General features: G+C 43.5%; 1 protein-coding gene across 2 annotated transcripts in view; it reads left to right on the top strand.

Moving 5' to 3' along the window:
• Positions 1–18066, top strand: part of ST6GAL2 (ST6 beta-galactoside alpha-2,6-sialyltransferase 2) — a 52267-nt gene that overhangs the window by 18218 nt on the left and 15983 nt on the right. For both annotated transcript variants that reach the window (XM_065677805.1, XM_065677806.1), the window contains exons 2-5: positions 7733–8735; positions 13047–13144; positions 15796–15897; positions 17006–17180. In XM_065677805.1, coding sequence (XP_065533877.1) covers positions 7790–8735; positions 13047–13144; positions 15796–15897; positions 17006–17180 — 1321 coding nt within the window. In that variant the 5' untranslated portion in view covers positions 7733–7789. The remainder of the gene's footprint in view (positions 1–7732; positions 8736–13046; positions 13145–15795; positions 15898–17005; positions 17181–18066) is intronic.

The raw sequence follows: 18066 nt of genomic DNA, 5'->3' as shown, positions 1-18066 counted from the left end.
AAATATGTGCAGCTATTTTGGGTATTAATCCATTGCAGAGCTCAGTCCAAGGGTACCCTGACGCATGAAGTGGGATGGGAGCAAGGGCCTGCTCCACCTTTGAGGAGTTCATTTGGTGCCCCAGGGTTCCCTTTCCCATGTACAGGGGTGGCAGGAAGCAACACATTGACCTGAGAAGGGCTGCTCAGAATAAGGCGTGAAGACACAGCATGGGTCCTGCTGCTCCCCCAGACCTCCTGACTGTTGCAGGAGCATGGTGGCCTTTTTCCCCATCAGTTGCTTGGGAGAAATAGGGTAGCATGCTCTGCGTCAGAGACCTCAGCAGTAGCAGGGCTCACCCAGTGCTTACCCAGAAAGAAGGATGTGATTGTTGCTAATGGGAGGAAGTTTTGGTTTTAATTCTCAACGCCTCAGTGACAAGCTGTCCCTGCCTCTGGCAGGTGGTGTTTTGCTGTTTCACTAGTGCTGTAGGCATAGTTTCTCTTCATCCTCTCTGCCACTCACCCTTGCCTTCCTGCCCTCTGTGCTGCTCTGCAGCTGGGTTTCCTTCCTGCCTGACCCAGTGTCCCAGCCTCTTCCCAGCCTCCCCCATTCCTTGCTTCTTCCTCCCTGTGTTGGCTTACTTGCAGCCTCCTCATTGACCTTACCTTGGCAATAAAAGTAAGTACCTTAATAAGGTGGTTATGTATGAATGGAGAATACACAAGTTAAGTGATGGCCACCAGTCCGATCGCCTTGTTTCCACACCTGGCTTTTATCTCCAGCCAGCTTGCTTTTTCAGCCGGCAGGCCTTACGCAGATGCACAGCATTTGGCTTCCCAAGACCTTAATGCTGATCAGGTCCCTTAGGAAGGACTGCAGTTCGTCTACAATCTGCAGTTTATGATGGGAAGCAGAGATGGTGGAGGTAATACAGAAGAAAACACTTCTTAGCCTGATCCACAAGGCTTTACCTGTGTGGAGGAACTACTGAAGTGTAAGAGTGTAGCTAGCCAGGATGGTGTTTGTACAAAGCTGGATCACTCCGTGGTTATCCAGTGGCATGCTGAGTTTCACTTTGGAAAAGTGACTTGCACTGTCTTTGCATGTTTGCAGTGGTTTCTCACTAACACAGATAAAAGTTTATGGGTTTTTTTCTTGGTGCTTGTATCAAGAGACAGTGCTGTGGCAGGTGAAATGTGACCAAAACCTGTCCAAAACAGTCAGCTGGTAGTCCTGCAAGGACAGAAAAGATCCCGTAGCTGCTCTTTACTGTGTGTGAGGGACTATGGCCAAAGTGGTGGCTTCTGCACCCATGTCGCCTCGTGGAACCAAGCACTGCTGCTATTTGCTGGAACTTGAAGCAGCCTTAGAACCTTTGCATCTGGCTGTGAACAGGGCCAGGACACAGCAAAAGTATGACAAGAGGAAATGACAGAAAAAGAGGGGTCAGAAGTAGGTAAGACTGAGTGAAGGTAGTATGTGGCTATGTGAGGGGCTCCTTGGGAGGCTGTCAGGGCTGATTTATGTTGTGAAAATTGCTTATTTTTGGCACGACTATGTTACGCTTCTGACCCTTTGTAGTTTTGATTGAAGAGCCTGGAAGTGATTTACACTGGAGTTGCTTTGAATTTCACATGCAGTGATATGCAGTACATTTCTACAGAAACCCTCAGTTATAATAACAAGACTGTGGCTGGCTCACAACCAGTCTGTAAGTAGCAGAGAGTTTGCATGGTCTCCCCTAACCTGAAATTTGGGATGAAATTCTAGTCAGAGTGTAAAATCTTAGTGTGTATCAGAGCAAGAGCCACTGTCATGGCTCGTGAGAAGAGATGCTACAGGTTGGGTAGATGGAGCTTGACCCAACCCAAGATGTGCAGTCACTTCAAAGCCAGGTTTTCCCTGGCCCTTGATGCTCTGCAGAACATTTCCACTGGCAGTGGGGAAGTCTGCATGTGGTGGCTAAGAGCTGGTATGGCTATTTTTACTTCCCTCCTGTCAGCCCACACTCATGTAACCTGTATGTGGTCCCTGGGCTGCGCAGGCGGCACTGTGGGCTGTGGGAAAGTAATGGCTGGTTTCAGTGCCAGGCAGCTTAAAGTTGATGATGGAGCATGGCGAGTGGGTATCAGATGCCTAGAAGGTAGCTTTGACCTCCCACTGAAACCCAGAGATTGATGCATCTAAGCCCCCATGCTTTTACAGAATAATCTAGGACACGTTCTTTGGAAGAAACCCCACTGAGCATTTCTCCAGCTGCTGGGTTGCCAGCTTGAGTGAGTTTTACTGCAAGTCTCACTATATTTGGTAATTTTCTTACAGCCTGAGCTCCTGGAAATGGGGCATTAGAAAAACAATAATAATAAAAAAAGCCACTCAACCCCACCCCTTTTAACTTAAAATCCTAGGTTTTATCAGAGGACCCGAGAACAGGCACACTGCCTGCCTGCGTCCCTAGAAGCAAACAAGGACCTGAGACTCTGCTTTCCAAATGCCCTGGCTTGAGACACTTAGCTCACATTTAGCGGGGGATTCAGGGTAGCGGTATGATCATTTACATATCTCCCAAGAAATTTTCTCTAAGAAGATAACTAAATATAGGTTAAAAAGGCTCTGAGCAATACTGAAAAAGTAAATCCCACTTCTGAGTTGTTTGGCTGTTTCTTCTTTGTTTCAGAAGACATTTTCTTATGTTGCCGTAAATAATACTGAATGCAGCCTGAGTCGTCTGAAAATAATGTTGAAGGAGCCAGATTTATTGGGACTAACAAGGAAGTTGTCCAAAAGAGATTCATTAATTGGGAGGCCTAATCACAGCCAATAAGACAAGTACCCAGGCCATCAACAGACTAATATACATCTTTTGGCAGTCACCACTCCCCACAGGCTTGCCTGTCTGTTGCTGCCTACTGTATGGCGTGCACCGCAGAAATGATGTGATAATGCTAAAACCAATTTGGCACTTCCCACATGAGAGGATGACTGTGTTTCCCCACCCTGGAAATGCAGCCTCCAGCTGTCTTGCCCTCTGCCAGAGGTTTCTTAATACGCTGGAATTAGCTGACTAAGAGATGAAGCAAACTAAAGGAGCATTTGCTATCTGCTCAGGACGCCTAAGCTTTCCATCAAATAAACCCTGGTCTGGTTCTCAGCCTTTTGGGAACAGTTGCCCACAGCTAACATTTGCTCCCCCAAATAACCCCGACGTGACCTTCCCACTGCAAAGCTGTAGCCAAGAAAAACCCTGTTTAACATAACAGTGCACATCTTAGAACGTCAACTTGAACCATCCTGACCTCTGAGCTGCCGGGGTCTGTACAAATTAATTTTAACAATAGACAGTGTTGAAAGGGAGGAATGTTTCAAAGGAATAAAAAAAAAAAAATCTCCCTCATCCATCTCTTCTCATTTAAAAAATAGTCAGGAGGCCTACTTTAGAAAAACTTAAAGTGCTCCTTGTTGCAACACAATGGGCTCTATAGGGGGAGGGGGAACATGCTGATTTCTTGCATCGTAGTCTACCAAAATGAAATTTCCCACAAATAGGTGCCACTTTCGGAAGACTGGCCTTCAGTTTCCACTGGGTGGAATGATCATCCTCGGATGATGCAAAGATACAAGTGGGGTTTGCCTTTCTTTTTTTACAGCTGCCGCTAGTACTTCTATTAAGTGAATGAGCAAGTATCTCCTTTCTACCCCCTTCACTCATTTGTACCTTGCCTCATGTTTTCCATGGCTTTGATGCAAACAGCCAGGCTAGGTAAGAAAAAAGCCCCTCTCCATATGGTAGCTAGAGCTTAAATCAGTTAATGATTGAAAGAGCCCATCAGGAAGGGGATGCATAGGAAAATGAGATCTTCAGACTCTGGGGCAAACAGGTTTATTAGTCCTGCTGAAGAGGAAGCTGGGTTGGGCTAAGTCTGGGTGTTTTCCCCAGGTACAGACTCATTCCTCTGGTCCTCCTTAGCAGGAGCTGGGAGTCCAGCTGTCTCATTGTATCTAAATAGGTAGGATTATTATGGCAGGGGGTGTGAGGTTGGAGACAATGAGCAAACTTTAATGATAATTTTAACATTCATGTAGAATTGCTTTAACAGCTTGAAAGCTGTATGATGAGCATAGATGAGAGAGAGATGGAAGTTTCCTCGTGAAGCATCCAGTGGACTTCAGTAATTACACCCATGAAACCGCCTGTTTTTATTTAGCCAGTGTAATTCATTATGATCATCATTTCTGGTTTCTTACACAAATGGTTTTCTCTTCGCAATTGAGATGCGCTGCCTCCAGCAGTACAGGGCATGAGCCCAAGCACATCCATCCCCAAGTGGTACTGAGGGAGATTCCCCAGGCAGCAGCCAAGGGATCGGGGGGGGGGCTGCCCTCTCTTCCCAGATACTCCCAGAGCTGGGACCGTGAGGTGTGAGAAGCTGCAGGGGCTGAGGGGGAGAGGCCTGGATGTTTAGTGCGGAGGGAGATAAGATAAACTGATGGTTCTCTGGGCTTAGTACAGCTTTCCATACACAGCCTTCAAGATCCTGGGAGGTTGTAGGGGTCCTCTTGCAACTAATACTGTAATGACCTTGAATTTGCTTCCAGCTCAGCTGTACTGCTGGAGGACAAGGCTTTTCTTGTGAGCAAAAAAAAAACATTAAAGCAGCACAGAGATTTGCCTGCATAGCTCTGGTCTTCAAGAGATTTGAGTATCCTTTTTGAGGCCCCACTTGCAACAAGGGATTGTAGATAAGCTTCTGCAGTAGTTAATGTGTAAAGTTTTCGGATTTATTCTCGCTAGTGCCTCTCTTTTTGCTTGCAGTCTTGACAAATACACTGCTGTATGCTGGGTTTTTTTGTCTTGCTTTACGCAGATAATTTTTTGCTGCATGAAAAAGGTAATTATGTGCATGCTCATATGTGCACACCATCCGAGATGAATGCGGTTTTATGATCTTGTAGGTGTTAAGGGGGAAAAATCATCCGCTTTAATTTAAAAATAAGTAATAATGCTACTGATTCCTTTTTCAGATTGTAACCTGAATAGAAACTTCCATAGCCTCACACCTTTCTATTTCTTATCAACTCGTGCTTATAAGATACAATAAAACTTGGACAAAAATTGAGGAAAATGTGAGATTTTGTTATGGATTATGTTTAAGTTGTGTCTGGACTTGTTATGTGACTCAGTGGAAAGTAGTAGTGACCTCTTCCTCTCTAGGTTTGACTTCCTGTGAGGTTGTCTGTTAGAAAGATTCTGCAAGATGCTTCCTTTTCAGATCCTGTAAGAAATGTATATTCAGCAGGAGAAACATCTGACTGAGCAAAGACTAACTTACACAGTGGTTTGGAAGCCACGTGTTGAAAAGTGCTGGGGAAACACAGCAGGGAAAATGATAAAAAGAGATAAAAGCAGTTCAGATGGGCAAAGAATGCTGATTTAAAAATGCAAACCATCTGAACACTGATGAGTGGGCAGGTTGCAATAACTTCAGGGCAGACTGAAGTTGCACAATACTCATATACTGTAAGTTGACTCCCACAGGACATTGCCTGCAGTGATTTGAAATTGGAAGTAGGGGGGGAAGGCTGAGGTGCTGCAGAGAGTAATCTTGCAACAGCAGAGTGCAAGTAGAAAATGGGTCAGTTGGAGTAACAGCTTTTTTCCATGTGGTTTGTGTGAGCCAGGCCAGACCTGTGTGAAGCACAGGGTTATCGCATTCATGATTATTTATTTATGTTTCTTCGGTGTATTAGAAATGAATGTGTTTGCAATGAGGTTTGGTCACCCAAGTGTGACATTATGAATCCTTTCTCTGGACACCGTCTTCTGTGCCAAAGTCAGCTTGCTTTTTTTTAATGTACCAGGCTTTGTCTACATCGTTCAAGTAGACTCTGTTTGGAAATGTAATGCCGTGGCCTCACATTCCCAGGAGGTCAGCAGAAATGCTAGCCTGAAGTATCCCTGCTAATACCACCTACGGTTTGTTCTCGCCTCTGCATTGTGGTAGGCAGTCTCCTCATTTGTGCTGAAACAACTGGAAGTGGATAAGGGCTTGCCCAGTTTAAAAAACACAATGATGCCTTGAACATACATTTCCCCACCCTAACCCCCTGCTGTATCAGTTTACTGGTTCAGTTTGTAATATTCCAGCCGCATACACAAGGGTGTTGGCAGTGGTGGAGGCACAGTGCAGAAATGAGGGACGGAGAATGTCTTATGCCAGTGTTATTGCTAGTTTCCTTTCAATTTGAAAACACAGGCTTAGTTACGGCTTCAGCCTAAACTTTGCACTCAGCTTTGATGTACTTTAGCAGCTTGCAGAAAGGTGATAGCATATGGTGACTGTGGTTTTGGTCCCTCCTGATGGTCAGGTATAATCGTGCAGTGTGTTATCAGAGGCATGTAAACTGTTTGGCTGTGCTGTGATGAGATGGTGGCTCCTGAGGCGCAGGCTGTTAATGAAATCCAAGCCTGTCCCCACTCCCCGTCCCTTTTTTTGATCACAGCTGGCTGATATAAGAGGCTCTTAAGTCTCACCATTAAGCGGTCATTGAAACAAATGTGGTTAGAAAGAAAACTCCAGAAGGGGCTTATTTTTAATCCAGATCAGGTAAGTGATCTGTCACTAGGTAGTACACTGAGTTATACTGCAGTGTAGCAACAGAGGCTGATGATGACTGTAGTGCAAGGAGGTGAATGATAAGGCTTATGACAGGGGAAGGCCAGACTTTGTTCAGCCAGTTTTGCCCACACCAGTTGGTTAAACAAGTGAGTTCATGTAAGGACATAGTGTACACAATGGTTCAGCAATGTGCTAGTGTATTTTCCCTGGAACATAGCCGCCTCAGTCAGACTTTATTTAATTTTGGACCATGCCTCCCTCTACTAATGCAAAAGATGTCCAAAACCCCTAGGTATTAACGGAGTACGGATTTCCAAGTCTCGGTCTGACATTCCCTACCCACACCGTTTATGTTAATATCATCACCCTAAAGACATGTATTTAGCTAGTTGTGCCATGCATCCCCCTTTTTTGGAAAATGCAAACCCCTTACACCTTGATGTGCAGACCTCCTTCATGCCACCTCAGTGTGCATGCAGCATCCATAGCAGAGGTAGAACAGTCACTCTTACTTGGGTGTGATGCTGGCAACAAATAATGTAGTCAGCTGACACCGTGCCAGTTCATGCCAGCTGAGGAGAAGGTTCCCCTCTGATGTGTTGGTGTGATGCTGTTTCCTACTCCCCTTGATGACATCCACAGAAGACCACCCTTTCAAGGCTTTGGGCAGATGAGGGCTGTCCATCTGAGTTTGTGCGCCTTGCCTGGTCCTCTTGGGGACCGGCTTGCTCACAGTCCCAATGCATAAGGACTTCAGTTGCAAAAGAGAAGACAGCTAATATTGCCCCCACTGTGCGTGCAGCCAGGCATGGGTTTTGCTTTTGCTCCCTTAATTCTACGCTTGATATAGCAGAAGCAGACAGGCACATGATATGCCCAAAGGCAGGATCCAGTGTTACTGTAGAAACTGGCCACCAGCTTCTTTTGTAGCTAGCAGCTGTCACGGTGTCGTTATAGCCAAAGCGTGTCACTTGTACAGTGTCTGCAGGCACTGGAGTTTGTGTCTGCTTCCGACTCCTCCGTGCTGCAGCTTGGATATTAATTCTGCACCTTCTATCCAAGCATGCTGAGATATTTCTGAATTGTATCTATTTTTAGAACCATTTTTGATTAATATTTGATGTTTTTTCCAGGTTTCATTTTCTGCCACCAATACTTCAAGGCACAGAGGAGCTGGTAAAGGCATTGCCATGAAACCTAACTTGAAGCAATGGAAACAACTCATGCTGTTTGGGATCTTTGCATGGGGTCTGCTTTTTCTGGTGATATTCATCTATTTTACAGATAGCAACACTGCTGAACCAGTTCCAAGTTCCTTTGCTTATATTGAAACTAAGAGGCTTCTGCCTCTTCAGGGCAAACAGAGAGTCATCATGGGAGCCATTCACGATCCATCGTTTTCAGAAACCATCGATGGGAATGAGGTACTTCTTAATGAAGATCTCTTAGGTACATTTAAATCTGGGACTGGAAGTATTAAGAAATGGACTGATTTGGAAGCTGCCTTTAGAAATGAAGATGAGTTTTTTCCATCCCAGATAGGAAGAAAATCAAAAAGTGCTTTCTACCAAGTGAATGATGATTATTTATTTGCTGCTGGTCAGCCTCAGTCACACAACCACCTTCGAGAGATAGCAAAATTCATCTCAGCAGATGAGGATAATCCAAAAGTAAATATTTTACAGAACAATTGGAGCCATCAGAGAAGAATGAGGAGAAGGAGCACAAAGCACAGGAGAAGCCAGATGCTTGATGAATCTGATGACTGGGATGGGCTGTATTCCACAATGTCGAAATCCTTTCTTTACAAGCTTTGGAAAGGGGATGTCTCTTCCAAGATGCTAAACCCTCGACTGCAGAAGGCGATGAAAGATTATTTGAGCACCAATAAGCATGGGGTGCGGTTCAAGGGGAAACGAAACTCCAAGTTGACAGGAGACCAGCTATTCTGTGAGCTAAAAGAAAGGGTGAATGTGAAAACAATAGATGGCAAGGAGGCTCCCTTCTCCACTCTTGGATGGGAAAAGCACGTTCCCCAAATTCCACTGGGCAAATTGTATACACATGGCTTTGGGAGCTGTGCTGTAGTTATGTCTGCTGGTGCCATACTGAACTCCTCTCTGGGGGATGAGATAGGTGGGTGAAATGCATCTGTTCATGTGCACATATATGTACATGTATGTGTTCATGTTTGTCTTTCAAAAGGTTCATTCTCAAGCATAGGTCTGTAAAGTCTGGTTGTTCTCTCTCACTCAGCATTACATGAATATGACCTCGTGGAATTCAGTGAAGCTGTTTCCTTTCAGGACAATACAATCGAAAGGAAAATCAAGCCTGGAATCATAATTTGATTTAAAGAAAGCAATGATGTTTCCTTATCATATTACAGCTTGTCGTATAAAGGAGGCACTGGTTTCATCAGATCTGCCATATTTGACATTTTGCTGCAACACGCATGTATTTTTTCAGCAGATTAGAACCATGTTCGGGTTTTATTGTGCAAAGCTGTTTCATACCTGTGTATTTTCTTGTGGCTCATAGAAAAACTGCTTCTTGTATTGCTACCCCAGACTGAACTTTGTCTCCATGCCAAGAAGCAGTAGAGCCTCCTCTTCATCTCCTGCATGAGATGAAGAACTCATGCAAGATGAAGGACTCTTAAAGAGTTCAGAGACATACAGAATTGAGACTCTTGAGTAACTTCCTGAGCTGAGGTCCCCTGACCTCTTTTCCAAGAGTGAATTTAAATGTGTTCAGTATCTCTGCCCGTTGTTTTTCTATTGCTGCAGTGAGTCAGTGAGGTTACAGGTGTGCTGAGATGTCAATGTCTGACAGAATTCCCCACTTCAGGATGGGAGTTTTGTGGTAGCTGTTCAGAAAAGGAATGTAGAAGCATCAAATTAATTCTGGTTTGGGTTTTCTTTCTTTTTGAAAATGAGTGCTACTACTCATGTTATCGTCTCAGTAGTTCTTCATTTTGGCAGTACACGTGCAGTATGCTAAGAGTGCTGAAAGAAGGATGAAATGTATGTCTCAAACTTGCTTCTGGAGCAAGAGTTATCTCTTTCAAGCTCTCTTTAAAAGCCTTTTGATGTTCGCTTATTAATCCTCCCATCTTCCTGGACTTCACAGACCAGTACTTGCTTCATTGCACTGTTACCACCTCTTTGACGCGGATGGGTTTTCTTTAAATCTCTGGGATATATTAGAACTGCTATCTTTACCAAGCTACAAGTATAAGCTTCCAGTACAGCATAGGTGCCTGGCTGGCCTGTAGCTAAAATCACACCAGGGCAACCCTCAAATTCACATGAAGCCCCATTGATTTAGAAATCTTTGGGATGAAAAAACTTAATAGTTCCTCCCTTCTCCAGTGTGTTATCCTTACTGAAACAAAATCTCTCAGCCTTCCTTAGTACATCCAGTTTACACCAGTATGGATTAGTGCTGTACTGGAGAATCCATAGCACATTATATATTACAGCATGCATCGTGACATATTTGCACACTCAGGTGCAGCCTAGGTGTGGACTTTGGTGCTTGACGTGGTACCTGGGGCCCATATGCTCCTGTGTGTACCCATTTTCTTGTGAACAGTCTGGGCACAGAAAACTTACGCCATTCTCTGAGGAGGAGCTTTCGGTTTAATTGGGAAGTTGTCATCTGATGCACCTAAGGGGAAGAGATACTGACTGATAAGGCTTACACAGACATTTCAGATCTCCTCCTACCTGTTGCAGCTTGAAGTGTGTAGGGCAGCACAAGTCACAGGAAGTTTTCTTCTAAGTGTCTTCTGGGCCATGGGCAGGTACTTCTGATTGAGCAGAGGATTTGACTCAGAACTGTGGCAGGGCAACTGGCTGCTTACAGCCATCCCAGAGGGGCCTGGTGCCAACCTATGGGTCTTAGTGGTCAGTGTGGCTCCTGGGAAGTGCTAATATACAGGAGATATCATGCCAGTGTTTTCCACTAAAAATGAAAAATGGAAGCTCCGGAATCTGTTCATATCATGATTCCCACGGGGAAGAAGTTATGGTTCCCTGCAGAGCATGTGTTACAGCTGAGCTCTTGGCTGTGCCTTTCCACCTCCCCTCTTAGTCCTTGAAAAAGTGAGAAGAGTGACCCGGAAGAGAAAGCCCAGACTGTACAAGATGCTCTTTTTCCCTGTGAATGCACAGCAGTAGGAGACTGTCCTTTCACAGAGCTGGCACCAGGGCTACCAACTTCTTGGTTGGAAGTCCAAGCAGACCTGACAGTTAGGAGGCACCATGGGCCACTCTATGGAGTGGTGCTGCTCTGTGAAGTCAGCCAGGCACTTGTGCTGAACACCTCTGTGTCCTCAGTCGGCATCATTAGGGAGTGAGGGAAAGCACCCCATAGACAAGTTCTGATTCTGGGACCATGGGCTGTACAGTCTTGGTTGGTGAAGTTTCTGTGGGCAAAAGGCTTTTACCTTTTATCCTCCCCAAAGAAAAAAAGGGGCAAGAAAGCAGTAGTTCAGAACCTTTCTCTTCATGGGCCTTTAGCTCCCTCTTCTGTGTTCATATTAGAAACACAGGCATAAATGTCATTTTTGTTCTGCTTCTTGCCTTCATCCCTCCCACCCCCTGGTTGTTTTTTGAATAAAACTAGGCATAGAGATACTGTGCAAGTACAGCAAACATTCCCATTGTGATCATGCTATTTACTGTGAGACCCAGTTATTTTGACATCACTGGGAGGTAACAGGGATCTGTGATCAAACCGCAAACTTTCTATATCTTTAAAATGGTTATCTCCAATAAGATTAAAATCAGTTGACTTAAACCCAGCTATTATCAGTGTTAAGCTGTATCCTGATCATATATTTTATGGTGAAGGAAAGGTTTTTGGTCTTGGTATGAAGAACCAGCATGGAGAATGTTGGAAATGCAGCACACTGTCTCTCAGTTAAGTTGTGGGCCATACCGTTCCCATTTCCCAACCCAATTCCCAGTTCTCAGTCAATGGATTATTAAAAAGTTACCAAATGCAGGTCCAGAAGTCTGTTCTTAAATTCAGAAGCAGTTTTCAGTTACAAAGGATCTTTGTTTCTCTTCTTCTCAAAAAAATGTGGAGTGCCTGCAGCTTTTATTGACTTCATGTCATCTAGCCCCTACACATTCAAGATGCTTATATTTAGTCAGATGAAGGCAAGGTGTTGAGGCTAGGGTTGTCCCTGCATAGAGACGTAGAAAAAAACTTTACTCCTTAGTAGACATCTGGCAAAAATCTCACTTTTTGACACAAAATGTTAAGCAAGTACAGCTGAAACTGGACTGACAGTTTCATGTTACATGGTGTTTTCTTAGCTGGAGTACAAGTGTGGAGTAAGGATGTGAAAGGATGGAAGATCCCAGTTTGATAGAATAGAATAGAATAGGCCCAAACTCCATTGAGGTGTGTTGGTTATCTTTGGAAACTTCTGCCTGCTCCATTTTTGAGCTACAGACAACACATTTTAAGTGACTACAGAGAAACAGGTGTATAAACTACCTGTGAGTTAAGGCATTATATGGCTTCAATCATATTTTCTGCTTTCATTGATAGAAGGGATAAAAGCAGGCCAAATGGGGATCTCTTGACAGGGAAGTGTGGTTTGGGGCAATGGATATAATTTCTTACTCTCCCTCTCCCTCACACGTTTTGGGTTTTGAGATTTCCTTAAAAGAAGCACTGGGAGGGTGATTATTTTTATCCACTTGAGGCGTGCACGTAGTGTCTACCCTTGACCCATACTTAACCTAGAGCTGCTTTCTATTCTTCATGACTCCAAGGTCAACAGCTTGTGAGGACATTTTGACAGGTGAGCTTTGTTAGATCTTTGCTACCAGTAGATCCTTAGGTTCTGTGTGTGAGCAGGTTTGTGGGCTCACTTCCCTACAGAGACTCTTTAACTTATACTGACCTTGAGAATAAGTACACGATATGATTAATAGGTTTGGGGTAGTCTGCGATTTTCAAGTACTACAAAATACTGTGAAACAGAAGCTTGTAGTTAAGTGTTGGTATTCATTCAAATGTGTAATTAGATATCCTGGCAATTAACATGCTTTTGCATGGGATAATTTGTCATAAATTTTGCAGTAGAAATAGTGAGGAATTGTGTGTACCGGGTGTACTAATAACCTTCCCACACCAAGTTTAGCCAATTAAGAGAAATACTGGAGAATTGCAAGCTAAATTAATAGATTATTCTTAACTTTTTTTTTTGCTGGATCTTATGAATGTTATTAATGTGTGGCAGATGTAAGATTTTCCGTTGCACATAGTAGAATGTTTATCATCCTTAGAACATCAAGATTAGGAGAAATGTGTAAGTTTTATGTTAGTTTAGATAATTTGGTTTATTTTTATATACTTACTTACATTTTTTATACTGCTCTGTGTTGCCAAGGAAGAAAATTACCCCTTCATTTATGCTCCTAGATTCTCATGATGCTGTTCTAAGATTTAATTCTGCTCCAACACGTGGCTATGAAAAAGATGTTGGAAATAAAACAACCATGCGGATCATTAACTCTCAGGTAAAATCTTCCTTTTGTGAATTCAAGTCAGTGTTCCTTCTGTACAATATGACATTAAATTAATAACTTCTGAGAAAGTGTTGGGTTATTTGGGAAACAGTTAGTGGTTTTACAGTCATGATGTAGAGCAGGTATAAGTTCCTCCATACAGGGATGTTCCATACATTGCTGTCAGTGTAGAGTGATTGCAGTAGTTACTTGATATCCTTGTTTCAAAGAACTGGTTTGTAAAGCTTCTGGTGTGTCCTAGATCTGTAAAGGCCCTGCAGGATGCCAGAGCCATCAATACAGAAGACCTTCACCACACTGCCTCCAGGATCTTCACAAAGCCTGGGCTCTGGGGATCCTAAAGCTCTTTTCTCATATTCTGCAGTTCCCCAATTATTTCCTCACTGGAAGGCAAAAGAAATGGGAACTGAGCTGTCCTAGTATATAATTTTAGGCAAGTCATCATTCTTTAAAAGTTTGAAGTGTACTAGTAAAAAACTTTAAAGAACACTGGATATTACACATAAAGTGAATTTGTTCATCTGAATGGTAACAGAAAATGGGATTTTCTGCATATGGGTGTCCACAAATAATTGTGCATTGAGCTACAGTGACACCTTATGGTTGAGAGTAGTTTTTCAATTTTGAAAAAAACCCCTATTGCCTGAACTCTGGTCTAGGGCAAACCAAGCTTCTTTCCTTTTTGTCAAAGGCAGCCAAAAAGCAACAACAGAATCACTGTGACATTTTATGGTGTATTGAAATGCTGAGTTTACTTAGTCAGTACCAGTAGAATGGTTGGTCGTGTAGCATGCTCTTCTATAAAAGCAAGATTTTAATTGACCGTAATTCTCATGAAATTGTTTTTTATTTCTTCTTTGAGTGACTGCCCATGCAAAGTCCATCCTTGGTGGGTATGTTCTCTGTGTGTGTACACTTGCCACTGCAGAAAGTTCACTGTCATTCCCTTTGCACTTGTTTCATAGCTCTTTGTGAGGCTGCAAGACAGACTAGATCTTTGAAGTGATGTGGGTTAAATATGCCCCTTTCTTTACTCAGGGGAAGAGAGCAGAAATACCTTACTCTGGCCTTAGTGCTAAAAGCAGCGTATCAGAGAACATGCCAGGGCATGGCTAAAGTCCAGGCCGGTTCAGCTCACACAGCTTCCTCACATATGTTCGTATTCCCACCAGTGTTTTGCTCCTTCAAAGAGGTCAGAAGCCACCTGTGATAAGAAACTGCCCTTCCTGTCTCCAGGAGTGAAATATGCACATGCCATTTGATAAAAGTTGCCTTCCCTATCACTACTGAAGATGGGTTACCCATACAGGTTTACTCAGCCTCCTTCCCTCCTCGCTGTTGGAAATTCCTGCATTCAGTTGTTTAAGGACTAGAAGGAAGCCAGTGCAGCCATAACATATTGTTATTCCAGACAAAACTCATCTCATACATATGAATGCAGACTCACTAAGAGTGAATAACTGTGTGGATAACACCTCCAAAGGACTCTTGCTTACTAAAAGGCAAGTAAGAGCTCCTTTGTGGAACTGAGCTTTTAGAAGCTTGACCTTTTAGTCTGTTTACTCTGTACTCTCAAAAAAGTTTACATTCTCAAGCGAAAACTGCTTTGAGGAATGGAGCTGGGGAGATGCTGATGGCAGCACGACTAATTCTGTTCTTGTAGAAGGCTGATAAAGCTCAAAGTTTATGGTAGGAAGAATATTGCTATGGCAACAATATTATTTTTCTGAAGAAAAATATGCATAATCAAATATGGCTCATTGGATCCTAAAGGGAAATGAAAATTAGTATGAATTTATTTGTCTGGAATGTTGATTAGTTTAACAGCCGGAGCCAAATTCACGCTGTTTGAACCAATGCTGAAATCATTCAGCTCAGTCCTGCCTGAGATTGGATGCACCAGGGATCAGAAAGATCTGGCTAGGCGTGGAGGATCCGGAAAGGGATGAGCCAGCAGGAGTGAAGAGTAAACTTCCAGTGGGACAGCAGGGTCAGGCAGAGTACCAGGAGATACAAGTGGGATACATGAGAGCAGTAGATCAGAGCAGGATGACAGTTTCTTCAAAAATAGCACTGTCACATATGTGTTGTGGAATTATTTTTCTAGGTATACCGGGTTTTATAGTCATGGTGTAGTCTGCAGTTTTGGAGCTACTTGAAATGAGACTGACTTGCTGTTGAAATGAGAAAGCAAGCAAAAAGGTGTGGGGGCAAAGAAAGATGTTATCCGTGGGGGCAAGGAAAGATGTTATCCATGGGGGCTGTAGCCCTTCAAAGAAAGAAGATCTTGCAAGTGGTCTGAAATACTGTAGCGTTTGTTTTCAAATTCCAGAATACACAGTAGTGTTGATATACAATTATGCAGCATCTCAAGTGGTCCCATCACATCCCTCACAGATGGAGAGTAATTCAGCATACTGCTACTTCAAACTGTCATGAGTGCTGTTTATGGCTAAGTTCTTCTTTATGGTTTGTTTTGTTTTGTTTTTTTTTAACAAAATAAAATGCTTAAAATCGAGCAGAATTAAAGCAGAACAAACAGCAGCATGGGAAGGACTGTTCATTTCAGAGAAAGATTCTGCCATTTTTCTGGATGCCACTTGCTTTTAATGCTGTGCAATACTTTCCATTTCTGTTCACAGATTCTCACCAATCCAAACCATCACTTTGTTGACAGCTCCTTGTACAAAGATGTTATCTTAGTAGCCTGGGATCCTGCCCCCTACTCTGCAAATCTGAATGTGGTAAGATGTCTGCTTGGACCATTTTTTGCAATCAGTCTGAAAGGACTGGAGAAAATTAATGTATTTAGTACTGGAGTCTACTGGTTCTCACTTGTCACAATGAACGCTGAGGTCTGTCTTTATCCAAGGAGTGGGAAATGTTATTACTGCAATAATTGGTCAAAATTGGTTTACTGGTCAAAAGCTTTGTCGTAGGCAGCATTTGTACAGGAGTGGACTGCTCTGAGATGCTAGGATAAATGGATGATATTGGGTTTTTTTAGATAAAATATTGCTATTTTCACATAACAGTGACTTTTCTGGGTTTGCCAAGGAGGGAACATTGCTAGATTTCAGATGGAGTTTTCATCAGAAAAGGTGAAGAATTGCATCCATTTTTCCCCACCTACCCCTCTCCCTCCCAGACAAAATACAACATCCTAATGAAAATCTGTCTTGGCACCTTCCCCATTTCTCAGGCCTCCTCCCTATCAGTCTTCCCTTCATGTCCACTCCCCCACAGCCATCTGTGTCTCATCATCTGCCCCCTCACTGAGAGCTGCAGACATCCATCTGGTTGTCACTAGGGGAGTCTGTGCTTTGGCTGGTGCTGCAGCTCCAGTGGACCAGTTGATCTGATGGTTCTTGGCAGAGGAACCTTGGAGCTGAGCGGGCTGCAAAGTAGAAAGTGAATCTTCATCTGCTGAACTCCCTTAGCAACAGATGCCAGAGGCTGCCTGCCTCCTACACAGGCTGCCGTCAGCCTGCCTCACATGCTGCTGCTGCCTCCATCAGGGACAGGGGCACATTCAGAGGATGGGTCACCTGCACATTGGGTATCTTGTGTCAAGGCTCTCTGAACACCTTGTTTAACATGGGCCTGTGAGGTAGAGATGGGGTTGGCTTGTCCCACTGCAGTGCAATTGTGTATTGGGAGTCTCTGATTGAAAAAAGGAAAGAGAATAGCCCAGAGTGAGAACTGGCTTGCTAGGAGAAGCATCCACCGGTGCAGACTGCTTTGCTGCCTTTCCTTCTGTTCTGAAGAACCCAAATGTTATTGTACATGTAGTGTTCAAAACACATTTGATACCATAGGATTTTAAATAAATGCTACTTTTTTTTCTGCCAGTGGTATAAGAAGCCAGACTACAATCTGTTCACTCCCTACGTACAGCATCGCAGGAAGAACCCAAATCAGCCATTTTACATTCTCCACCCAAAGTTTATATGGCAGCTCTGGGACATCATTCAGGAGAACACTAAAGAGAAGATACAGCCCAACCCTCCTTCTTCAGGTTTTATTGGTAGGTATATCAGAGGTGGGCCAGTAGACATGTTAGATTAATAAAGAAAAATTGAAAAATTGTGAATGTGTGCATTGCATGAGGGTCAGGTCCATGCGCATGTACTATTTGTTCTTGGTACTCCATACAGAGACAATGACTAGCTAAATCACACAGTATGAGAGCAATAAAATAATTGGGTGAATTTTATGCTCTGCTTTCTTGCCCTTCACATCCATAGTATGCATACCATACTTACAAAGCATACATGTATCTGTGAGAAATTTATATTATTCCATATTAATTTATCTGTTGAGAATCTACTCAACTCTGAAGTTCTTCTTTGGGATCATAGGGCAGAGATGCGTCAGAAAACAAGTGGAAACGTGGCAGATGATACAGAGGATGAAATCACTGACAGGCCAGTCAGTATTCCCTACACAGATCAAGGGATGAGTTTGGTGGGAAATTGGAACAGATTGTCCTAGGGAGCTGTGAATACTTCATCCCTGGCAGTGTTGGTTGGATGGGACCTTGCACAACCTGGTCTAGTGGAAGGTGTCCCTGCCCATGCCAGGCAGGCTGGAACTAGATGGTCTTTAAGGTCCCTTCCAACCCAGACAATTCTGTGATTCTGATTTCCCATGCCCTGCTTCAGATTCGAGTGGTCAGTCTGAAAGTGCCCAAAACATCACTCTTCTTCTTACACTTGAAGGAGTAGAGTTTCACTGTATTTTTTTGGTCCTTCCTTAGTATTTTTGGGGGGATAAGTTGGCACTGTGCCTGCAGTGCATGCAGCATAATGACTTACCTGATGCATAGCAGGTCCTGATAATGAGTGTCTGAAGGATGCAAGTAGTCAGAAAAGCAAGGCTGAGATAGGATCTTCCTTGCTTATGCTTCTAGA

The sequence above is a fragment of the Lathamus discolor genome, chromosome 4, assembly GCF_037157495.1.
Source record: "Lathamus discolor isolate bLatDis1 chromosome 4, bLatDis1.hap1, whole genome shotgun sequence".
Lineage (NCBI taxonomy): Eukaryota > Metazoa > Chordata > Aves > Psittaciformes > Psittacidae > Lathamus > Lathamus discolor.
Note: the sequence above shows the minus strand (reverse complement) of the source record. Positions and strands in the feature narration are given on the sequence as shown.